The sequence below is a fragment of the Chionomys nivalis genome, chromosome 2 (genome assembly GCF_950005125.1).
Source record: "Chionomys nivalis chromosome 2, mChiNiv1.1, whole genome shotgun sequence".
Classification (NCBI taxonomy): Eukaryota; Metazoa; Chordata; class Mammalia; order Rodentia; family Cricetidae; genus Chionomys; species Chionomys nivalis.
Window position 1 is genome coordinate 69,617,053 of NC_080087.1, and position 26,276 is coordinate 69,643,328.

Sequence of the window (26,276 nt, forward strand, 5' to 3'; positions counted from 1 at the left end):
CCCTGCTCTCTTCAAGACCTTTATCATGAAGGGATGTTGTATTTTGTCAAAAGCTTTTTTGGCATCTAATGAGATAATCATGTGGTTTTATTTTTCATTTTGTTTATATGGTGGATTACATTGACAGATTTTCATATGTTGAACCATCCCTGAATCTCTGGGATGAATCTGGCTTCATCACAATGGAGGATGTTTCTTACATGTTCTTAGATTCAGTTTGTCAGTATTTTATTGAGTATTTTTGCATCAATGTTCATGAGTGAGACTGGTCTGTAATTCCCTTTCTTTCTTTTTTTTTTCCATTTTTTTATTAATTAATTTATTTAATTATTAAAGATTTCTGTCTCTTCCCCGCCACCACCTCCCATTCCCTCCCCCTCCCCCAATCAAGTCTTCCTTCCTCCTCAGCCCAAAGAGCAAGCAGGTTTCTCTGCCCTGTGGGAGGTCCAAGGACCACCCACCTCCATCCAGGTCTATTAAGGTGAGCATCCAAACTACCTGGGCTCCCACAAAGCCATTACGTGCAATAGGATCAAGAACCCATTGCCATTGTTCTTCAGTTCTCAGTAGTCCTCATTGTCCATTATGTTCAGCGAGACCGGTTTTGTCCCATGCTTTTTCAGTCCCCGGCCAGCTGGCCTTGGTGAGTTCCCGATAGAACATCCCCATTGCCTCAGTGTGTGGGTGCACCCCTCGCAGTCCTGAGTTCCTTGCTCGTGCTCACTCTCCTTCTGCTCCTCCTTTGGATCGTGAGACTTCAGTCCAGTGCTCCAATGTTGGTCTCTGTCTCTGTCTTCTTTCATCGCCTGATGAAGGTTAATATTCAGGGGGATGCTTATATGCTTTTCTTTGGGTTCACCTTCTTATTTAGCTTCTCTAGAATCATGAATTATAGTCTCAATGTCCTTTATTTATGGCTAGAAACCAAATATGAGTGAGTACATCCCATGTTCCTCTTTTTGGGTCTGGCTTACCTCACTCAGGATAGTGTTTTCTATTTCCGTCCATTTGTATGCAAAATTCAAGAAGTCATTGTTTTTTTACTGCTGAATAGTACTCTAATATGTATATATTCCATACTTTCTTCATCCATTCTTCCATTGAAGGACATCTAGGTTGTAACTGACAAAGGTCTGATATCCAAAATATACAAAGAACTCAAGAAATTAGACCGTAAAAGGTTAATCAATCCAATTATAAAATGGGGCACTGAGCTGAACAGAGACTTTTCAACAAAAGAAGTTCAAATGGCCAAAAGACACTTAAGATCGTGCTCAACTTCCTTAGCAATCAGGGAAATGCAAATCAAGACAACATTAAGATACCATCTTACACCGGTCAGAATGGCTAAAATCAAAAACACCAATGATAGCCTCTGCTGGAGAGGTTGTGGAGAAAGGGGCACTCTCATCCATTGCTGGTGGGAATGCAAACTTGTGCAACCACTTTGGAAAGCAGTGTGGCGGTTTCTCAGGAAAGTCGGGTTCAACCTACCTCTCGACCCAGCAATACCACTATTGGGAATATACCCAAGAGATGCCCAAACATACAACAAAAGTATATGCTCAACTATGTTCATAGCAGCGTTGTTTGTAATAGCCAGAACCTGTAATTCTCTTTCTTAGTAATGCTTTTTTGTGGTTTGGGTATCAGGGTAATTATAGCCTCATAAAAATAATTTACCAATGTTCCTAGAAGGTTATTACATTTGCCATCCTTTTAATTCCCATTCCATTAACCATTGACTAATTTCCTGACACCAAATGAAACAAACACACACACACAGACACTCACACACACGCGCTCCCACACTCACACACCTGAACTTTCAAGGTTAACTCCTGAAAAGAGATAAAATATATGGTGATTCTACATTTGGGTCAAAGTTATTTCTCTCAGAATGGGTTTTCCAAATCTTTCAATTTTTTTAAAATTTGCTTAATTAATTAATTTATTTATTTATTAAAGATTTCTGCCATCTCCCCGCCACCGCCTCCCATTTCCCTCCCCCTCCCCCATCAAGTCCCCCTCCCTCATCATCCCTAAGAGTAATCCGGGTTCCCTGCCCTGTGGGAAGTCCAAGGACCACCCACCTCCATCCAGGTCTAGGAAGGTGAGCATCCAAACTGCCTAGGCTCCCACAAAGCCAGTACGTGCAGTAGGATCAAAAACCCATTGCCATTGTTCTTGAGTTCTCAGTAGTTCTCATTGTCCATTATGTTCAACAAGTCCAGTATTATCCCATGCTTTTTCAGACCCAGGCCAGCTGGGCTTGGTGAGTTCCTGATAGAACATCCCCATTGTCTCAGTGTGTGGATGCACCCCTCGCGGTCCTGAGTTCCTTGCTCGTGCTCTCTCTCCTTCTGCTCTTGATTTGGACCTTGAGATTTCTGTCCAGTGCTGCAATGTGGGTCTCTGTCTCTGTCTCCTTTCATCGCCTGATAAAGGTTAATATTCAGGAGGATGCCTATATGTTTTTCTTTGGGTTCACCTTCTTATTTAGCTTCTCTAGGATCACGTATAATAGGCTCAATGTCCTTTATTTATGGCTAGAAACCAAATATGAGTGATGTACTCACTCAAATCTTTCAATTTTTGTATACTATGTCTTGTTACTCTCTCTTCCATGATAGAGCTAAATGTAAGAGGAGTTGCTGGTTTGGAGCCGGCAGTGCGGAACATTCGCAAGGAATTCCTTGTATATTCCTTGCATAATTTCTCCCATTTGTATGCTGAAGCCTATTCATACCTTCTGAAATGCACTGACTGCCTCCCTTCAATGCTGGAGACATGATTTGTGGAGGGTAGGCATATGCAAAGTGTTATGTCAACATAAGACTTTTTGAAAGTTAAGATTCCTCATGTTATTGAAAGTTCTGGCTATCTTGTTCATTCTGGTTTAAAATGAAAAATATCTTCTGTGCTTTTTATTTTGGGTGTTAATTATATGATATTATGAACTACAAAATATCATTTCTGGACACTCCATGACTAGTGTGCCCCTTATGTATTCCAGGTAATATGGAGGCTAATGGAGAATAGTGATTGGTGGTAGCTACACGCTAGGCTTTTCTGAGTCCATCTTGGAGATCCTCCTATAGTCCAACAATAATTAAATGTGCAGTTTCTGGGAACTTTACCTTGAGTTACATGAACAAACCACATAATGAATCCCATAGGGCACCACTGAGAGAAAAAAAAGGAACAATGCTATTAAGTGTGGTGTGGTAAACCAATAAATATAATTGTGATTACTAAACCAAAGTATGGGTAAAAGGCTGCTTACATGAACTTGGGGAATTGTTATATAGTTTATAACACCAAACAAAGCCTACACCTCTTTTTTCTTATCTCTCTTCTTGAGCAAAGAATAATAGCAGAATAGGGTAAAGTATTGTGAAACCCTTCCATCATCCATGACACACAAGAGGGGAGAAATCTGTGAGGAATAGAGAGAGGAAAAAAACATTTTTTCTAACATCTTTTCAGAGACCTGAACACTTGAACAAACTCTTACAATATGAAAAAAAATAGAAGTTCCCCTTTTGGCTATAGTACTGATGTGGCAAACCAATGACAGGAAGGACTTGCTTTCAGAATGAAAACCTTTCTGATAGTTCTGCAAAACATGGTCAGACTGCCCAAGGAGCACAAGAAAGAACAATAGCAAGACTCATCATGACCCTGATGCTCAGAATGCTGCTGTGTATTGGTAAGATGTGAAGAGGGAGAGAGGACACTCAAGTCTTTAGGGAACACTACTCCACAGCCAGGTCTGATTCCATACAGTAACAGGGGGTCCAGCCAGATGGGAAAAAGCTCTCAATGAGAATTTTCTTCCAGGTCTGAGTGTGGAACACAAGATTACAGTACTGGCAGGTGAGTAACTCCATCCCAGGATTTTATTCTTCACTCTGGAGACCAGACATTACTTTTGCTCTCCTCTGAGTCAACTCTTCGCAATGCAGGTGGAGAAAAGTGCTTATGGATAATGCTATAATGTCTGTGAGAGCTCTATGCTAAGACCTAGAGTCTGAGGGAGAACTGTACAGAGACTTAACCTTTGATTTCCTTGCAGGAACCCTCCCAAAGCCCATAATCTGGGCAGAGCCACACTCTGTGATTGCCATATACATACCTGTGACTATTTGGTGCCAGGGTTCCTGGGAGGCTGTGGAGTACCATTTGTATAAAGAGGGAAACATAGATCCTTGGGACAGACAGCTCCCTCTGGAACAGAAGAACAAGGCTAAGTTCCACATTGAAAGCATGTCAAATGACTTTGCAGGAATATACAAGTGTTATTATAGGAGCCCTGCTGGCTTTTCAGAGCGCAGTGACACACTGGTGCTGGTACTAACTGTTGAGTAGAGACTAAGGGGTACCAGCACAGGCTCTCCCCTTAGAAAAGGTTCTGCTCTCAAGGGGAACTGCCCTCAGAGCCCAAGCCTGCAGGGCAATGTGGGTAGTTTGAGTTCATTTCACACAGTTCCCTTTGTATCCTAGGAGTCTATGTTCAACCAAGCCTCTCTGTTTGGTCCAGCTCTGCTGTGACTTCAGGAGAGTCAATAGCCATGCAGTGTAGCTCATCACTGGGATTTGACAGATTCATTCTGATCCAGGAAGGAAAATATAACCTCTCATGGACACTGGACTCACAACAACATGCCAAGATGCCATTCCAGGCTCATTTTGTTCTGGGCTCTGTGACTGCCAACCACAATTCAGATGTTATGGCTATTTTAAAAATGTTCCCCATGTGTGGTCAACATCAAGTAATCCCATTAACATTCTTGTTTCGGGTAAGGACCCATGCTTTCTTCATGTATATGGTCACTAGGATATCTTCTCTTAGAAGGGCTCTATTCTACAATAAGACCAAGGAAACCATAAAAAAGGATACTCTTCAGTCCAAAGTCTTTTAACTCTCATAGCGGAAAAACCATGAGCATTGACCTAAATTAACTGAGCCTAATGGGTCTCTCTGAGCCTTAATTTCCTCATTTATAAACTACCTGAATAGTGAAAACAGTTCCATCTTTTTTAATTGTGAGGAAGGAGGCTGTGAGTGTAGTGGGCATTCAATAGGTGCTTGGGTAAATAATCTTTCCCTCATGTGTGATGTCAATTTTGCCTAAGAACTGGAAAGGTACCAGAAAGTTCTTTTTTTTTTTAATTGAAAAAATTTCCGCCTCCTCCCCACCTCCCATTTCCTTCCCCCACTCCTCTCCCCTCCCCCCACTCCTCTCCCCCTCCCCCCACTCCTTCCGCCCCCCTCTCCAGTCCAAAGAGCAGTCAGGGTTCCCTGCCCTGTGGAAAGTCCAAGGTCCTCCCCCCTCCATCCAGGTCTAGGAAGGTGAGCATCCAAACAGACTAGGCTCCCACAAAGCCAGTACATGCAGTAGGATCAAAACCCAGTGCCATTGTCCTTGGCTTCTCATCAGCCCTCATTGTCCACCATGTTCAGAGAGTCTGATTTTATCCCATGCTTTTTCAGTCCCAGAAGGAGAAGAAGTACACCAAGACCAGAAAGTTCTTATCGGAATTTTGGTGACCCTATTCCTGCTTTTCTTCCTCCTGCTTCTTCTCATCTTATTAAGATACCATTGTAAAGGCAAAAAGAAGAACGCAGGTAAAAAGAGTGTAAGAGACATAGGTGTATGGATATTCTGGGTAGAGACAACACGTAGTCTCCATATCTGTGCAAATTTCAAATATTTTCCACATCCTATATTATTTGTATGCTTACAGCATATGTTTTTAACATTTCTTCTTCTAAAAGTTTCTATTCGTGGAACCTTCTCTTTCTCCTAGCTGATGCTTTTTCATTTCATTGCAGGGGATCGGCAGTCAACACTCAGAGATAGACTCCTTCAGAAGAGGTAACTCCTGCCCGGAGACCCAGCCTCCTACCTGCCTTATATCTCACTGCTACCTAATAATCCCTGTCTCCACAAATCCAATCCAGATACTGACAACAAGGAAGAAAACCTGTGTGAGAATAACAGATTTTTGAGGAGGGAGATGCTCTAGATCTCAGCTTCACAAGACTTATGGGGAAGGTCTGGGGTCAACATTCTGAAGGACCAAAAACCTTCACAATGGACCTACAGACTTGACCACAACTCCCTGCTTCTCTGTCTCTTTTTGAGACAAGGCCTTGGGTCTGGGTAACTGAGGGAATCCCAGAGTCTAGGATTAAGAGATGACTCCTTTGTTCTGACATAACAGATGCTTCTGTGAAGGACACACAACCTGAGGAGAGAGTAGAGCTGGACAGTTGGGTGAGACTCTGTCCCATTCACGGTGATAAGAACTTATCGCTCAGTTTGGTCCAGCACTCATTTCTGCCAGTAACAGCTATAGCTAATGTCTCCATTATCGAAGAATTTGCCTCTATGAACTATGCTTTCTCCTTCTTGGTTTCATTATGACTATATGACCCTTTTGGTATGTTTCCTTTCTGGATGTGTGTCATGTCTGTTGCTTAGCATATGCCTAAAGACTCAAAATGACACATGAGTCACAGACTCCCCATTCCCTTAGATCTTTGTATAATCATTCACAAAGAGCTTCTAATTTTTTAACTCATGGACAGCTTTACTAGAGTTTAAAAGAAAACAACAGCACAGATAGCCTATAAATCTCAGCTGCTGCCTGGAGAAGGGAGAGGAAATTGGAGAAGTTGGAGAAAAGCCATGTTGGAGTAGAGCCAGAATAAAGATGAACTATGTGATTGATGGCAACCACAAGGCAAGCAGGGAAGCTTTATAGAAAGACTAAAGAATCCCAAAGTGTTGCGGAAAGTATGTTTAGAAAAGATATACAAAGAAATAATAGAAATGTTATGCAATAACTCAGAAAATAGGCACATTTGCAAAATGCATGATTGCAACACTGCTACACAGAGCATACTACTACACAGAGCATAATTTTTTTTTTAAATGGTGCTGGCAGAACTGGTTGTCAACGTGTAGAAGAATGAAAATAGGTCCATATCTATCACCATGCACAAAACTCAAGTCCAAATGGATTAAAGACCTCAATATTAGTCTGAACACACTGAACCTAATAGAAGAAAAAGTGGGAAGTACTCTACAACATATGGGTACAGGCGATCACTTCCTACGTTTATCCCCAGCAGCACAGACATTAAGGACGACATTGAATAAATGGGACCTCCTGAAACTGAGTAGCTTCTGTAAAGCAAAGGACACTATCACTAAGACAAAAAGGCAACCCACTGACTGGGAGAAGATCTTCACCAACCCTGCAACAGACAAAGGTCTGATCTCCAAAATATATAAAGAACTCAAGAAACTAGACTTTAAAATGCTAATGAACCCAATAAAAATGGGACACTGATCTGAACAGAGAATTCTCAACAGAAGAAATTCAAATGGCCAAAAGACACTTAAGGTCATTCTCAACCTCCTTAGCGATAAGGGAAATGCAAATTAAAACAACTTTGAGATACCATCTTACACCTGTCAGAATGGCTAAAATCAAAAACACCAATGATAGCCTTTGCTGGAGAGGTTGTGGAGAAAGAGGCACACTCATTCATTGCTGGTGGGAATGCAAACTTGTGCAACCACTTTGGAAATCAGAGCATAATTTTGTTCTTGCCTTTCATAAGAACTGCAAACACAGCAAGGGACAGAATCCTTCACCCACTCCAAGTTCACCTCAAGGCTAGGAAATGAGATGTGTATATCTGATGAATGTTAACAGTATGATGTGCTATTAGGGAAAAAGAAGCAGAGAAAATGGTTATGGTGTGTAAGGCACACAGGGTCTGTGTAATCACAAGGAATGACATTGACTAGGTATCTTCTAAGAAGAAGCTTGAAGATGTCTGCAGGTCATCTAATAAATGAGCACATGCCAGCAAAATTATAGCAGGTTCAAAGGTCCTCAGACTCAGACAGGAAGATGAGCATGTAATAATATATTTTCTAATAATATGTTAGAAAATAGGAGTCTGTGTGAGGATAAAAGCACAGAACTAGGGAAAGGATATTTGTAGACTCCCCAAGGACCAAGAAAGCTCCTGAAGACCCCATTAGTTATGATACATGACTTAAATTTCTAAAGATCTCTATCTGAAGGAACTCCTGAATGGGACCAGGGGTCATTTTATCTATCCCTTTATCTCCTTGCTGCAGAACCCACATGGTCAAGATCCCCAGCGATTTGTTATGCCCAAGTGAAACCCTCCAGACATCAGAAAGCAGGGCTTACCTCTCCTTCTCCACTGTCAAGAAAAGAGTTGGACATGAAGAACAATCAATCAGGAGAGAATAGAGAGGTTCACCCGCAGGTGGGTCCTGCTCATTTCCATTTCCTATATTGCTAATGCCAAGTACATATCGTCATTCAGTTCTCTTCCACTCTAGGCTACTACATCTAAGGAACCCCAGGATGTGATGTATGCCCAGTTATGCAGCAGGACACCAGAATAGAACAACAGCTGAGACCAGTAAGCAGCCAGCAATGGAAGAAGTCTCTGATCCCATATTCCATGGACAGAAACTAGGGGACATATGAGATACTATTTGTCCCCAATGGAGTTCATCTAATGAATGCCAGTCATTATACATACCTCATGTATTATCAGCAGGTTCTCAGAACTTTGGGGACTCCTTGATTCTTCAGTCAGAGACAATTATTGTCCTTACATTTTGTACATAAAGCCAAAGCCTTCTCAATAAACAAAGTAATGACAAATAAAGTGAGAAAATGTTACTTGAATGATAATTTAACCGTAACACATTGATTTTTGAAATTGGAACTTTCAGAATCATGAATAAATGCATCTTCAAAATCAATGGCCTCATCTATTATAATGACAATACAGAATGTTAAATAAATAAGCTATACCAAATGAAGGCATATGTGAGGAAATGGTGATGTAAGAGAAGCATTGGCTTGCATGATGGCCAGTCATCCTATATAATCAGGAGGCACCACAAATAGAAGGCCTTATCTATCACTTTTGAAGTCCTTGGGTTTATTCCTTGAATAGACAGAGACAGAAACAGAGACAAAATGAGAGAAAGCAGCAGAGAGATAGGAGATAGGGAAAGAGTTTGTGGTGCTGCTTATATACTCTTAGATGTGTGGTGTTCGACTGGAGTCTAATCAACTTACCAAGACTCACGTCCTTAAAGAAAACTGACTTTTCCTCTATCAGAAGTTATCAGTTGCTAAAAGCTTCTCAGGCGTGGACTCCATGTTCACCTCCCTCTCCATGTTGGGATTTTATCTGGCTTGAGATTGTACAGGTCTTTTTCATATTGTCATAACCACTGTGCATTTAAAACTATAGCTGTCCTGCTATGTCTGGAAAATACTATTTTCTTGTAGTCTTTGTCTCTTATATCTCTCTCTTCTTCTGCAATGATCCATGAAGTGTGGGTTGAGGGGGTGTGACATTTCTACCCCAAGTAGGTACCAAATCCAAGCAGCTCATTGTCTAGAGGTAAGGCTTGTCTCCATGCTGGAATACTGACTGACTTCACCTTGTGTGGGTCTTCTGCCAGCAACTCGCAGATACTGTGACTTAAGGGGTGAAATGTTCCTGTTACAACCAATAGAAACAGACACTATTTCACATCACAAAACACTGGCAGTCCTGTAGCTCTCACAATCATCCCTTGTCCTCCACAATGTCATATGAGCCTTCTGAAGAGGAACAGGTGATAGAAACATTTTATTTAGGGATAAGGATCCCACATTCATTTATTCACTTATTTTCTGCACTTCGGCCAGTTGTAAATCTCTTGATTCATCACTGTGTGTGGCATAAAGAAAATTCTGTCATGAGAAATAAGAGTTGCACTCCTCTAAAGGTATAAGGATAAGTATTTAGAAGGTATATTAGTATTATGTCCTTTTAGCAAATAGTGTTAAGGCCAATGGCATTCCAGGCACAAGTTCTTGGACCAATTATAATAACATGTTTGGGTTTTCTCCTGTGGAGCAGGTCTCAAATCCAGTTAGACATCTGTTGGTTAACCCCTATAACATCAATGCCACTATTTTGCCAACAGTCATATTTCACCAGTGCAGTCATTACTGTAGTTCTCAGAATTTGTATATATTTCTCATGACTACCTCAAACAGCCTACACCACATCTCCTGGCTTTATGAAACCTAACTAGGAGAGAGGATGCTTCCAGGTTGGTACCTGCTGGATGTCTTTATGCCTCATGTTCAAAGTGTGTGCTGTCTTCAGCAATAAGATCTTACCATTAATTCTGAAGTGCGATCAAGAAAAATGAAAATAGCCTGTACTGTTTGGGGGGACTCTCTTGTTCTCCTTGAGCAATAACTAGATAGAGAGTATCACACATCTGGCACTGGGCTTTACTGTTGAGTAGCCTATGGCTTCTGAGAGGAGAATTCCACTTTTGCACATTATTCCTGGGGCCACCCTCAACCATTCACAGGTCCTGAAAATAAGTAAGATGTTAGTGAAAAAAAGAGTGAGTCATCATGGTGGCTGGGAGAAACTTGTAGCTCTGACTGATTAGCAATCAGGTTGCTTATTTATTTACACAGATTCACAGACTCATGATATTTTTCAAAAGATACACATTACATCATTTTGTCTCCAGACGTGTTTTATTTTCTATAACAGTCCAGGGTTTAAGGTTAAATTACAATTAGTATATAGAACAAATTTTACTTTCATCAAAGTCCCATAGCACTATTTCAAAAAATTTGTAGACTGATTTTGTTAAGACAAGAATATTTAATATATAACAGCCTGTTTTCAGACTGGTAGCACTTACAGTTTCAAAGACCTAAGCACATAGAAATACCTGAGTCAGTTCAGGTGAATCATATTGCTTTGCATATCTACTTCTCTAGTATATACCCAGTATAACTCCCTATTTAATGTGTTACTTATTCAGCAAACTCTGAGCATAAGAAGGGGCCTCTGATCTGTTGCCAAATTTCCTGATTAATTGGAGCTTATCAGCCTCTTTAAGTGTACGTTGTACTAATTATCCTGTTCAAGTTTGCTAAACGGCAGATGTTCCAAGAAGATCCTGGAGATATGGCCTTATTAAGAAAGTTTCTAGCATCTTCTTTTTTATTACAGTCTCCAAGACATAAGGATATTTTCTGAATAAGGTCAGATAAAATTGTCTCCCTAAAAGCAGGATGGGTATGAATTTAGGACTTCCCTAAAGAAACTCAGACAGAATTTTCTCAGGGAAAGACATTAAATAAATTATAATGTAGAAAACCTCCAAACATGTAACATGCAGAGACCAAAACCAAAGGTGAAAAACAACATGACATAATAATATTTGGCTCAACTGTGCTGGAATTGTGTCAAAGAGATATGCTACCTTCATGACTCTCGTCATTTCCAGTGGACATGGTTGTATCAATAGGCTAACCCTGTTTAAACTTCATAGATATGTGAGACACACACACAGAAAAAGACACATATGCATGTGTACATATTATAAAATAAGTTTCCATATAGCTTTATCAAAATACTGTTAATATTTTGAAGTTTTGATATAACATCATTTTGTCATTCCCTTTCTTCCCTAAAACCCTCCCTTATATTCCTCCATCTTTCAATCCATGACTATTTATTGAATAATTTTTATTGTATACATAAATGTATATTGTATACATATATATTGCAAAATATAACCTGATCAGTCCATATAATCCTATACTTGTATGCATGATTTCAGACCTGACCATTAGGTATCAGATAACTAATTGGTGTGCTTTTCCCCAGAGAAGACCATTTCTCACATTTTCAGCATTTCTCAGTTGCCAATAGTTCTTTTTAAATGTGTGTATGTGGGCATGAGGCCTCATGAGCTCTTCCCCAACCACTTTGGCATATATACTGGTCTTGTAAATTTAGGGTAACGTTTAGGAAATCATGCTAGTATGACTTTATTGGTGTAGTTTCTGACATTACTAGGAAGCAAAATCTCATAGAAAACTCACTTGTTTTCTTGCTCTTACAATATTTACACCCCCACCACTTCTGCAACACTCCATGAGTCTTAGGTTCACATAAAACAATCAAAATTAGATTCTCGGTGTTAGATCTCTCCAGAACATAAATTAAGTACCAGATGGCTCCTAACCTAATGCATCTGACCGGGAGAGCATCCTGGAGACCACAGGGCCAAGGACAGATGACAAATTTATCAAAAGGAGTCATTGCGAATGGAAGAGTAAACCAAGGACTTGGGGAGACATCTAGATTCTGACTCATCAAGACAAGACTTGGGGTAAATAGCAAGGATACAGTATCACTGGTCCCAACATGCTTCTCTTATGTTACAGACTTTATTATATGTTAATCATCAGCCTGTCAGCAAGAACCCAAATGTGTTTTTTTCAGATATGATAAAAGTCACACCTGTAATAGGAAACAGGATGATATTGTTTTGCAATGCTTGAGGACTGTTTTCATCATTTAGGGCCAGATTTTTTTTTCAGTAAAAGATGATATGTAAATGTTTAGTCACATGAATGGGGGACATTTTGTTTGGACTAATCATCATTTAGATGATCAGTCTAAATGCTATAATACAGATTTTAGCATTAGTAAGTCCCCTTTAGAGAGCACTGACAATGGAAATTATAGTCATATATAGATGAAAAGGGTGGTATCTGGTATATTGATAACTAAAGTTGATATTTTGTACCCAGAATGATGCTAGCCATTACCAATGGTTTAGAATATAAACTCTGGCTTCATATGGTGCATTGTTGTTGCCTATTTGATCATAGTGTGTGAAAATACGTCGTTGTTTTATTTTGATTGGTTTAATAAAGAGCTAAATGTCCAACCCCAAAATGGTGACCCTAACTGTGAGGACAAACTTTGTTGGGAAAGGGAATGTCATCCTCTAGAATTGCTTCCAGCTGTCATGGAGAAAAGGAGTCGAAAAGAGGCTGTGGGTAACAACAATGAAACAGTATTTTTGAGAAACAGTAGGGAAGTTCCATCTACAAACTCGCGAACAGTTATGACACCATGTTCAAGACCAGACAAAATTCCATCAGGCATATGTAGGTTGACATGAAGGTCCAGCCCTAGTCAAGAAGTTATAGACAATTGATAGCTGCTGGGAGAGGAACCATCAATTTTAAGAGTGTTACTACAGATAAGTTTACCATTCTCCATGGAAGGCCACATATCCAACAATATATGGTCTTCACAAATTGAAATCCGTGGATATGGATTTAAAAAAAAGAGAACACAAAGTTGTGTCAAAATAGGTATCAGTTGTGTCAATATACGTGTAAGAAGGATCCAAGAAGAGTTGGGGCAGGGGTAAATATGATCAAATAGCATTGTATGAAATTCCCAGAGAAGTAATATAAATAAAATACAAATAATCTAGGTTGTAGGTGGCTATGTTTTCTGTATTTTCTTATATGTAATTCTGAGAATAAATATTATATGTGCCATACATGGAATGAGTGAAGGTAAAGAGGAAGCTTCCTGAATACTCTTGACTCTCTTACTATCTGAATTATAATGTGATTTATGCTTTATCTAGATGTTCTAATGGCTTCAGAAGATAACATCTAGCACAATCAATCCTTTATGTTTCCTTCAGCACTGATAGGGACATGTAGTGATGCAAATCCATTGTCATCCTGTTACTTTCCTGAACCTTGGCATATGGGAACACCATTATTCCTCAATTTTTATCTCTTACAGCTTTCATGTTAATAATTGTTACTTCATGTGTCTTGTGCATACGTGATCTATCTTATCAGCCTTATTTCAGGGGCAGATAAAGGCAGGACTCAAGGTTCAGTGTCTTAACCTGAGATTCATTCCAGTGCTCAGCTAATCTCTCTCTTTCTCTCTCTTTTTTTTTTTTTTTTTTTTTTTTTTTTTCGGTTTTTCGAGACAGGGTTTCTTTGTGGTTTTGGAGTCTATCCTGGAACTAGCTCTTGTAGACCAGGCTGGTCTCGAACTCACAGAGATCCGCCTGCCTCTGCCTCCCGAGTGCTGGGATTAAAGGCGTGCACCACCACCGTCCGGCTTCAGCTAATCTCTTTTGCAACTTCTACATCTACAACACCATTGAACTAAACTTTAAATTCTCCCACAGGGAAAAAGTGGTATCAAGGTCATTTTCTACACAGGTAGTATTTCCATAAAATCTTCCTTCTTCTTGCTTCATTCCTTTTTCAGTCTCTATTCCCTCCTTTTCAGGAGAAACAGAGTAAGAATGAGCAGTTTATTGTTCCTGGAAATCGAGTCCAATTTCCTCTTTGTTCACTTGCTGGAATCTGAGATGCAGAAAATAGAAATGAATAGTCCATTTACATCACATGTTGCCCCAAAAACTTCTGATGTTGTTGAATTTTAGAATCAGTGAAGGAAGATGACAAGGCCCCAAACCAGCAGATGAACCCAAGAGATTTTGTTCTCTTAGCTCCCACACTAGAGAAGAGGAATAATTTACTCAGAGTTTTTCAGTCTGGTTCTGCACATGAGGGGCAATTTTTTGAAGAGTTTATTTGATATGAGGAAAGCAGAATGAGAGAAATGTGGCCAATGTGTTTGTCTTCATTCCTCTTAAAGAATGTCCTTTGAGGTTTGTCAGTCACCAGAATCTACTTCAACACTTAATGTTGAATGTTTAGGGTTATAGAATGTCTTTATGTAGTTTTCATAAAGGAGGTTACTTTCTTCTTGTATTTCAATATGTAATGAGATAATAGGAATACTGTAGAGAGATCTATGTGAGTGAGAGACCAGGAGAGTGCTCCATCTCTCATCTGCTGAAACTGATCCCAACCTCATCCCTAATGAGTCTGTCCTGATTCCTGTCTATACCTCTCTTTATACATAGATGCCTCATTGCAGTCAGCCAAGGAGTATTTGGGCAGCTCCCTATCCATTGTTCTGTAATCTGACACCCATTCTCATGTTCCATCTCTCTTTAAAAATATTTGTGATGGAAACATAATTTTCTCACTTTTCTCTTCCTTTCCTCCTCCCAGTCCCTTTTGTTACAAGCTATTGCATATCCCCTACCCTCTTAATTTAGCATCTTTCTTTGATTTTTATTGTTGCATTGTGTATATCTGTATATGCATATATATATACTATATATATATACACATATCCATAAAACTAAGTGTTTATATATAATATTTATAAACACTTTTTTCAGAGTATTCACTTGTGTGTGTGTGTGTGTGTCTGTGTGTGTGTTTTCAGGACTTTGCATTACAAAACCAATAAGTCTAATTTTTCATTATAGTTCATCATGATCCATCATTATGTAGGATGTTTCTCAGTCATGGCTTGAATATTTCTTTAGTCACAACCCATGAAATATATATGAGGCATTCTTACATTTGGCAGTAAGGTACAATGGATCACTCAAGGATGACCATACACTGGAAGAGTTCCTGAAAGAGACATAGTTCTATGTTTCCCTTTCTGGATCACAGGGCCAAGCAGGAAGATGGCCTGGAATGTCCCACTGTGACTTTTCACTGTAGGCTGTCAGTGCCTCTTAGGCAGTCCATCCTTGGAGGGATAGAATATTTCCAACTGGTGGTTAGATATGCAAGACGAGGCCATAGTCTCTCCTGACATCGCCACTGGATGATCATTATCATTGCAGACAGAGAAGGTTTCTTGTGTAAAACTGGAAAAAAGAGGTAGAGACAATTCTTTACCAGTGTTTATGCACTCCTCAGTGATTACTTTCTATTTCTTTTTCTGTGATCTCTCTCTGTCCCATTCCCTCTCCATCTCCCTACCATTTCTCTTCCCTTTTCTCTTCCTTTGTCCCTCTTACCCCTCTCTCTTTATTTCTACAATATCCTTTAAAATAACTTTTATTGATATATATAAATTTTATGTAGCCATTGAGTTCATCATTTAATATTTATATGTATACATAATATATTTTATATTGTTTTGAAATCTTTAAATTTTTGAAACTAAAATCTAATTACATTATTTCATGGCTTTTTTAATTTAATTGTTATATACACACAGGTAACCTTTCACATAATTATACTATTATCCTCTCTTGTTTCTCAACTTCCACTCTCCCATTCATTTTTCTAATTTATCTTCTTTCTACTTTTCTTTATTTTTTCCTTTTTTTGGTAAATCATTGGATTTAATTAGAATAACTTATTATTTTGTTTTTGTTATCATACATGTTATTTTAACATCCTCATACAGTTCATTTTGTTCATTTTCTTTCCACTTCCTTGCCATGTACTATCTTCTGCTTGTCCTTCCCAACCCCATCAATTATTCTTCCATGTCATTTGCATTCCCACCTCTTTCCCAGTCTCTTTCTGTTAAGCTCTTTTCCTTTCTTCTTTTATTATTTTATTACTTTAAAAAAAATACCAATCCAAATTCCCACTCCCTTCCTTCCTCCCACTCCCTCCCTGCTCCTTTCCTTTCTAATGATCACTTATTTTATAATTTATAACTCCCCCATCTTATGTATAGAATATGATTTCATTCTAAGTTATTCACTTTGTTTTTCCTCTTTCAGCATATCAATGTTAATCAATCTCTCTTTTCTAAGTACAAAATGGTCCATAAACATGTTTGCTTCCCTTAAGTCAGAATGATCTCCCACTTCTTCTTTCTGTTAGTATATGACTACTCAAGTTTGATCTTCTCCCTCCATAGCTCTGAAATATACAACACCTGTCATTATTTCTCCATATTTTCTTTCACATCATCTGTTTAGGTTTCTGAACTTTTGCATTTTTTCTCTTCCCACACATGTCATGCTTTCCATTTTCTCAGCCCTTTCTATTTCTTATTGTGTAACTCAGTTCCACTTCTCTCACTCACTGTGGGTGTGTATATTTCCACACTTCTGTTCTATTTCTATCTGATTATCCCTGGCTGCACCTCTATGGGATATTTTCTTCAGTCATTCCAGGATGTCCGAATAACCTTAAACACGGACTGAAAACAACTCGGAGAATTAGAGAACCTACAATGATTGGTGCTCTACTCATTTACTCAAGAATAATTGGTTAACCATAAGAAATGAAGAGCTGTAAAATTAGTCAGAAAACCTATGGATGCCATCTGTAACCAGGCTTCAGGAGTCATGAGGGACCAGCTCCACTCAGCACTTAAATTCAGGTCAGACACATGGATAACCAGGAAAAGAGAATAGCTCCATATACTAAATAGCCAAATACTTTAGTAAATTTAAACATGGACAGCTAAGGTGTTTATGTTCTAGTTGTAATTGTTCCAGAACTACAAGTTATGCCTATTTCAATTTTTTCCCATGGAGGGACCATCAATTGACCTGTACTGAGTATTCGTACTATGGGAGAAAACAAACAGACAAAAATTAGACAAATGAAAGGCTAAACTCAGGGACAGCCAAGATGCAGCTCATACAACTGTGGCAGAGACTTGACCACCATTCCTTGAAATTCAGGTGTGGCCTCAGATGTTTTTCCTAGCTTCATGCTTTGCAAGACCTAGACCTCTGAAAAGGCAGAAGGCCAAGAGGATTTTGAGAATTGTGAAAAAAATGCTTTGTCTCAGAGGACTGATTAGGACCCATGTTAATTCCACTCTCTCACTTATGGTTATGAAACCTTGGGTCAGAGGTCCAAGTTTCTTGAATCCCTAATTTCAATTTAAAGAAAGTGCTCTTACCTTCTCCAAGGATGGAGTCCCTCATATTGGATACCAGCTGTGAGTTTCCCTGCAAACTCTATGGTGATCAGAAAAATCGTGAAAAGCAAGAATGAAACCTGGAACAACGTTGCTTATTTAACAAGATTAGTTCAAACTTCTATAGCCTGACAGCAAGTCGTTTATTATGACTATATATAAACACAGTATAATTTGAAAAAAATGTTGCTTCATATAATAAAATACCTGGTTCACAAGGAGAAATAAATACATCAGAACTCAGCTCAAAGTCAAAAATGTTATTTCTTCCAAGAAGATGGGTACTAGTTAGTATGTATTAGATTAAGGGCCTAGAGCAGTATCTGGCATGGTCTTGGGAATACAGATAGCTTAGAAGTTATTTAGGCTATGAGCCACCTCTGGATCTAGTTGGGGGAGCCTTTGGTTATAAAAATAATTTAAGGGTCAACTAGACTCTTAAGTATCCCTAATCTTGACTGTGAGAATTTGATATAACCTGGTCCTTTAGATAACAAAGACCATTATCTCCAATTCCAAGACCTCTAGGTGAAAACAGGTTATATACCTTTTCTTTAAAAAGACAGCAATGCATACTTAACATTTCTGGTTTCCTTAGTAATCTGTATGCTCAAGTTCCTTTGTGCTCGCAACATGTAGCCACAGAGAAAAATTAAATAGAGTATTAGCTATAAAATAGAAGCAATTGGAAATCATTATGGTCATCAAAGTAAGATAGACTCAGAAAGTCAAATATTGCATGCTTTTATACATAAGAGCTAGATTTAAAGTTGTTTCTATTTTTTTTCATGTTTTATTAACATTTTAGCTTACCACACAAAGTATTAGGTTTCATTACGGTGTCTATATACATGTGTCATATCATGTGTGTGTGTGTGTGTGAGAGAGAGAGAGAGAGAGAGAGAGAGAGAGAGAGAGAGAGATTACATAAAAGTTTATGAAAATAAAGAAGGGATTTTTATACTTGTTTTTTTTTTTAATTTAAGGACAATTTTGTATATTCATACACAATATTTTGACCATATTCAAAACTTACTCCTCTCCCTAACTCCTCGCACATCGAAGAATGGGGGCCCATGAGGCCCTTCTACCCTCCATTCTGGAAGGCAGACTCTATTTGGATGCATACCTTCCTAAGCCTGGATGGAGGGGGGAGGGCCTTGTACTTCCCACAGGGCAGGGAGCCCTGACTGCTCTTAGGACTGGAGGGGGAAGGAAGAGGGTGAGTGGGGGAGCAGGAGGGAAGTGGGAGGAAAGGAGGAAGTGGAAATTTTGATTCCTATTATTTATAAAGTATTTAAAAAATTTAAAAAGAGTGAATAAAACAAGCTGAGCATGGGGATTCATCCTTGATCTCTGCTTTCTAAGTATGGATGCAATGTGACCAATTTTCTGTTTTGAGTGACTCTCTTTGTGACTCACCCACAATGGTGGAAATGTGAGTCAAGTAAACCTTTCCTCCATTAAACAATAAAAATAAAAAATGGCTAAAGACAAGTGTGGTAGTGTATACCTATATTCTCAGTATTTGGCAGGCAGGTTGAAGGAGGAGGAACTCAAGTTTGAGGCCAGACTGTGCTTCATAAATGAGTTTCAAACTAACTGGACTGCAAAACAAACCCTTAAAAGAAAAAACGAAATTTAAGATAAAAACAAGACACTGAAATTTGAGAACTGCTAGACGCTGGTTTGTGAAAAAGCCTGCTTTCTCATCTGAAATATAAACAGATGAATTCTTGGTATTTTCTAAAACTCTTCCCAAGAGCAACTAAAAGCTAAGAATTTCAACAAGAAACTGTTCCTTTTTCTTATGTAGTAACAGATGAAGAAATCTTGTGGTCAGGAACTCATACCTCACACACCCTGTGGGTGTTAGTCTCTCACAAGTATCTGTGTTGAGAAAGGACATGACCAAGAAGCCAACTGGGCTGAAGCTATAACAGCATTGTGGCCACACAGGACACCCCCTTCCTGTGTCTCAGTGAGTCCTGGAATGAAAGTGAGTTAGCAAGATAGACAAGGCTCCCACAAAACTAAACCTGCCCTTAACATGAAGACTAGGTGATTTTAGTGGCAGCCAAGGCTAGTCTAATCTCTTGGCCAGGCAGAGAGTGAAGGCTGACCCTAATGTCCTGAAGAAAGAAAAACAGAGTAAAAACTCTAATGATCCTCCTTCATCCCTGTTAACTGATCCTCCCGTTTTCACTTCTGGCTTTTTGTTTTTTTATAACAGTTTCTTTTAAATGAAGCATGCTTGGCCCAAAGTGGGTGGTAAGAGAGGCTCAGGAGACTCAAGGGGTAAACAAACTTCCCATGATCTAGGAAGATAAAATCTGTAAGATTTACTATCACCTCTTCCCAACTCTGTAGGAAAATTAAGGAACTGGGTCTACTAAATTCTAAGGGGAGATTTCTCAGACATGTTAAACTGCCTGAAAATTGTTTAGAGAGCTCCAGGGTTTCTGCTTTTATGATATGCACCCTTGTTGAGCTGTTTCTTCAGGGATGCTTTTGAGTCATCATTTGCTTGTATAAGTAACTCCTTATCCACAGTGCAGGTAGTAGCCACAATTAACTCATTGGTTCACAAAGTTGGATTTTAATGCAAGCATCCATTGGTCCGTTGTAGATTTCCTTCCTTTGGTGAGCAAATTTGTATGTGTTGTGCTTCACCAAGAAAAGTCTCACAAGAGGGTCACTTTCAGATGATGGGAGTGAAAGACTGCAAATGTTTCCCAGCGACCACATCTATGCTAAGAGAAGTTAGGGGAAATGTTTGAATAAGTAGTTAATAATGAATTAGATTTGATCATTAAAATTGCAATCTGAAAAGAAATTGTGTTAGATGAGTTTAAGATAATATTTATGTGAATGAAATGATAGATGGGATTTGGTGCTACCAAGAAAGTGAAAAGGTAATACTCTTGACTAACACTCACAAACTCTAGAAATCTAAAAATACATGGATGAAAATTACATTGTGAATATTCTCTTAATCTATCAACTTCATTATAATAAAAGAAATGATAAACAAAGAGATAAAAATAGAAAATGGATATAAGAAAGGTATGTGAGATGTCAACAAATAATTAAAATAGTAAAAGATAAACACATAGATGATTGATTGACAGGTTGATCTATAAAATTAAGATGATAGAAAAATGATGATCAATTAATAAATAATAGTTATATTGTTGGAGCCACGAGTATTATACAGTAAATGTACAACTGACAAATTCTGAGACAGACCACAGTATAAAACTTACAGAGCATGGAGAACACCTGTCTCTTGGGAAGTCACTGTCAATTATGTAGAAAGTTTGTGAAGCCATGACTCTTCTCCCCTTCAAAATGGGATTCATTCCCCAAATATCTCAGCATTATAACTTTCTCCTGTATGGGCAATGGAGTGACCTTCAATGAGGCTTTAGTGTGATAACATTCACTCTTTGTTCTAATAGTCAAATCTACATAATGTCAATCTTATCTAATGGTCTTCTCTGTGTAGTTGAAGCCTGTGTTGCAGAGTTCCTCTGAGGTTGTGGTAGATAGGAGAGTTTAGAGGAAGAGTGGGTCTTGTAGCTTAGGGTCTGTTCAATGGAATGGGAGTGTTGGAGCAGTCTACCTGCAGGAAACTTGCCTGTTGATTCTGTAGCTCTATTTTTTAATTGACATCTTCAATTGATCAATCTCTTTCTTAATTTCTGGCAAGATTTTTTCTGTAATATTAGTAGTTTTACTAATCATACAAGTAATATTTGAGACCACTCTTTGTATTCAAATAACAATTCCTCAGAGTGGCTGTAAAAATGCTGTTGTGGCTGCAACCATTAAATAATCCAATAAATGCAAACAATAATCACAATTTTCTGGGTGATATCTCTTAATTCTATTGATTGTGATGATTTAACAATCACAGTAGGTGTTATATGGCTTGTTTTTACGTTAATCTTTATAACCATAACTAAGGCAGAATAAGTAGTAGTTCCATCAAAAAATGTACACTCAAAGACACTAGTTTTTGAAACAAAAGGGTATGATTAGAGGTAGAATTCAATTAGGAGATCTATAAATACACATAAATCACAAAAATATAATGCAAAAATATTATTGACAGGAATATCAGGGGAAGCCCTATGGCTACAAATGTAGGTGGATTGGATTTTTCCCTTGCTATCGATAGATAGATAGATGATAGATAGATAGATAGATAGATAGATAGATAGATAGATAGATAGATAGATAGATGTATAGTGCATATATGTGCATATATAGTATATATATATGGTGCATATATAATGCATATATATAGTGCATTTTTGTGATTTCTATACCATATTAATTTCCTTTTTAAGAGCCCAGGAATAGACAGGTCTCCTCTGATACAAAAAATAATATTCTTGTTGACTGGCATGCACCAAATGGAGGCAGGGGTTATTCTCTAAACCATTGGCAAATCATAACTTCATTCTGGGTACAATAATATTAACTTTAGTTATGAATGCATCAAATGTCCCATTTTTATCTTCATATAACTATAATTTTCCCTATCAGAGATCTCTTAAAAAGATGCATTTATGCTAAAAATCTGCATTATACCATTTGGACTGATCAGTTAGATTAGTTCAACAAAAATATCTACCATTTAAGTAACTACATATATTCATGCCAACTTTTACCCAGCCAAATTGTCATAAAGGATGAAAACAGTTCTTAGCATGGCAAAACAATATCATACAGTCCCTCTTACAGGTGTGAATTTTGTCTCCCCTGAGAAAATACATTTGTATTCTTATTGACAGTCTGAGAATTAAAACATGTTAGAGTCCATATCATGACAGCATCATTTTTGTGTCAATAGTGTTATATCCTTGCTGTTTCCCCATAATTTAAGCATGATAAGTTAAAGCCTTAATGCCTCTCCAAGTCTTCAGCTTACTCTTGCTCTTTGGATGTTTCCTTTTGTTGAATTTGCCATCTGTCTTCAGATGTCTCATTGGTCCAGTGGTCTCCAGGATGATTTCCTTGTCAAATGCATCAAATCAGGAGCCGTCTGGGACCTCATTTATATTCTGGAAAGACATAAGCAAAATTTCTTCCTGATGTCAACATTAAGCCTTTTTTATTGATTAATTTCTTTATCTTTTCATCTAATATACATATATTAATCTATATATATATATATCTAATATGCATATTAGATATATGGTTTTGTCTCTTTTGAAGTAAAATACTTTGGAGCAGCAGAACAAAACCTTATCCTTAAATGTGAAAAAAAATACAAATTAAAGTGAGAATAACTAGTATGTGAGGATTTAATTTAGGTGGAAGAATACAACCTATGTTATTAGCAATTAAGTACTTAATGGTGTGATTCCAAAATAGCTTGACCCTATAGATAGTAAGGAATTTCTGTAAAGTTATTAATATTAAAATTCCCCAAAACATTTGCAAGCATAAGCAGAACCATCACTGCAAATTGGTTGTTACAAAGAGTCTTCAAAAAGTAATGTATCAAGAGCTATTTGAAAAAGTTAAATTCCAGGTATGGAGAATGGTATCTCCCTGGAGTCATCAGGGTCCCATGCTATGTTGCTGCTCTGCTCTGTAGCTGAGTAGTTAGGGAGAGGCACTGTAAACATTTGTAGTGCACTCTAAGCATAGGTATCCACAATCATTACAGCTCAGAACAGTCCCAGACAGCTGTAGTTTCAGATGTAAAACTGATGTCCACTCACTGCATTAGAAACTTGGAATAGTGCATAAGGTAATTCTATTAGTAGGGAATGGGTTAAGTGAACCTCTTTTAATTTTCTCCATTTCCAGAGTCTGCTCGTTTATCAGACCAAGAACAAGCATAAAATTTTTAAAATCCATTTAAATGTAAATGGGCATTAAGTTTTAAAGATTTACTGAGGGCTTTTAACTTAATATTTGTGATTTTTAAAATTCAGCACAAAATTTTTGACTTTAAGAATATTCTATTTGTAGGTAATAGGATATTTAGATATGTCTGAGAAATAACCACAGAAAACACTGAAAGAGAAAACAATTGGGTTTTCCTGTGCAAGTATGAACATTCATATCCCGATGATATTCTAAATAAAACAAAAAAGTGAACAAAATCAAAGCACAACACTTTTGTGGAGGAAGAAGTTGTTGGGAGGCTCTAGTTTTTTTGCTACAACTTGAAGACAGTCTGATACAACTGATTTTCAGACTGAACCAAAATAAATGTTAGATGAAAGCTTCAAAATAATTTAACTCTTGCTAATTGAACTTTTGGTTTAACCCTTTTGACCTCCAAAGGAAATAAAAAGATCTCCATTTTTCAATGTAAATGACAAGAAAAAATTTCTTATTTTGCTAACGAATTGATCACATCATTGGATTAATGCACAAGGCATCAGTAGAGAAGAACCTCAGTCTCAGGACCAGATAACCCATACAGCTAGCCATCAACATCATCAGAGATCTGAGAAGGATAAATTAGAACAGGAAGTACAATCCAAATTACTCTGATTCACAGGATGCCTTTCCATTCAACACTAACTCTCATATTTAGCAGACCTCTGAGAAGTTGGAAGACCTTCTATTAAGTATACCTGTTTTTAAACAGACTTCATTTTAGGTGCTTCCTTTAGGCTTAACCTTGACAATTTTTGCAGAAGGCCAAAGCCAATGCTCATAAATGAATTACACTTGTACTTAGTATTACAAGCATTGTTCTGAGCACATGAAAGAATTTTTTTATTATTGAAAAAATTTCCGCCTCCTCCCTGCCTCCCATTTCCCTCCCCCTCCCCCTACTCCTATCCTCCTCGTCTCCAGTCCGAAGAGCAGTCAGGGTTCCCTGCCCTGTGGGAAGTCCAAGGTCCCCCCCTCCTCCATCCAGGTCTAGGAAGGTGAGCATCCAAACAGGCTAGGCTCCCACAAAGCCAGAACATGAAGTAAGATCAAAACCCAGTGCCATTGTCCTTGGCTTCTCATCAGCCCTCATTGTCAGCCATGTTCAGAGAGTCTGGTTTTATCCCATGCTTTTTCAGTAGACAAGATTGCCGGGTAAAAATTGGGAACTTGGGGGTGGGGTGGGATAGGGGTAAGGGGAAATGGGGAGAGAAAAGTGAGAAGGGGAGGATGGCGGGAGCTTGGGGGAATGGAATGATTGGGATAAAGGAAGGGTGGATATGGGAGCAGGGAAGTATATATCTTAATTAAGGGAGCCATTTTAGGGTTGACAAGAGACTTGACTCTAGAGGTGTTCCCAGGTGTCCAAGGAGATGTCCCCAGTTAGTTCCTTGGGCAGCTGAGGAGAGGGAACCTGAAATGGCCCTATCCTATAGCCATACTGATGAATGTCTTGCATATCACCATAGAACCTTCATCTGACGATGGATGGAGATAGAGACAGAGACCCACATTGGAGCACCGGACTGAGCTCCCAAGGTCCAAATGAGGAGAAGGAGGGAGAACATGAGCAAGGAATTCAGGACCACGAGGGGTGCACCCACCCACTGAGACAGTGGGGCTGATCTATTGGGAGCTCACCAAGGCCAGCTGGACTGGGACTGAAGAATTTAATAATTTGTAAATCATGCAATCAAATTGAGTGACTTAATTCTCTTAAAAGTTTACAACAATTTAGTAGTTTTATAAAAGTTTATTATGGTTACTATTGAGCCCTAAAATATGAATTGAATGCCACTTAGCATCAAAATAAAACTTTAAACCATAAATACAATTGCAAGTATAAAGAGGTTAAAGATATATCTTCAAAACATTTCCTGCTAACCTGAATAGATCTTGGCAAATTGCAGAACTTAGTATTTAAACATTTTATTCCTATATAAAATTTCTAGAATCCTGGTGCTAAACACAGTTAGAAAGACTTAAGTGGTTAGACGTTCATCTAGTTCATCTATAAGTCAGTTTCTGTCAACATGAAAATAATTGTATAAGAATAGGAATTTATCATCATATAAAAATTTATCCTAATCCAAAATATCTTAGAGACCTGCTGTTGCCACATTAGTCTCAAAAGGAAATGCAATAATAAACAGAGGGCTCAGTGCAACTCAGAAATTTTATAATTGTCACCTTAGCTGAATATTCTGTTGTTTTTACTTTGTATCTTAGCAGACATCTGGTAATTCTGTAAAATGCTTTGTCTTGTAAGACTGATCAGACCCCATGTTAATTTCACTCTCACATATGGGTCTGAACCCTTGCATTTGAGGCTAGAGTTTTATGATATCCTAATTTCTGTTTAAAGAAAATTTTTCTTACCTTCTCTGAGGACTGAACCCCTCACAATGCTTCCTGGCTGTAAGGATCCCTGCAAATGTTATGGATTGCAAAGAAACAAACTGTGAGAACCAAGCAGGAAATACAGTTTAGCATGACTTGGTTAGCCACACGGGTTCAAGCTTCTGGAGTTTGACCTCAAGCAGTTAAAGTTAAGCTTGTTATTCAGTACAATTGGCAGGGCATCTCCCTTGTATAATAAAATACACAGTGCAAAGGAAATATAATAACATTGAAATTCAATTCAAAGTATACGTTACTT

General features: G+C 38.3%; 1 protein-coding gene across 1 annotated transcript in view; it reads left to right on the forward strand.

Moving 5' to 3' along the window:
* Nucleotides 1-3,962: 3,962 nt before the first annotated feature.
* LOC130868123 (killer cell immunoglobulin-like receptor 3DL1) overlaps nt 3,963-26,276 on the forward strand; it is a 46,754-nt gene continuing 24,440 nt past the window's right edge. Inside the window, 7 exon segments of the mRNA XM_057760372.1 lie at nt 3,963-3,978; nt 4,079-4,381; nt 4,507-4,719; nt 4,722-4,832; nt 5,504-5,632; nt 6,232-6,284; nt 14,231-14,240. Of these exon segments, the coding sequence (XP_057616355.1) occupies nt 3,963-3,978; nt 4,079-4,381; nt 4,507-4,719; nt 4,722-4,832; nt 5,504-5,632; nt 6,232-6,284; nt 14,231-14,240 (835 nt within the window).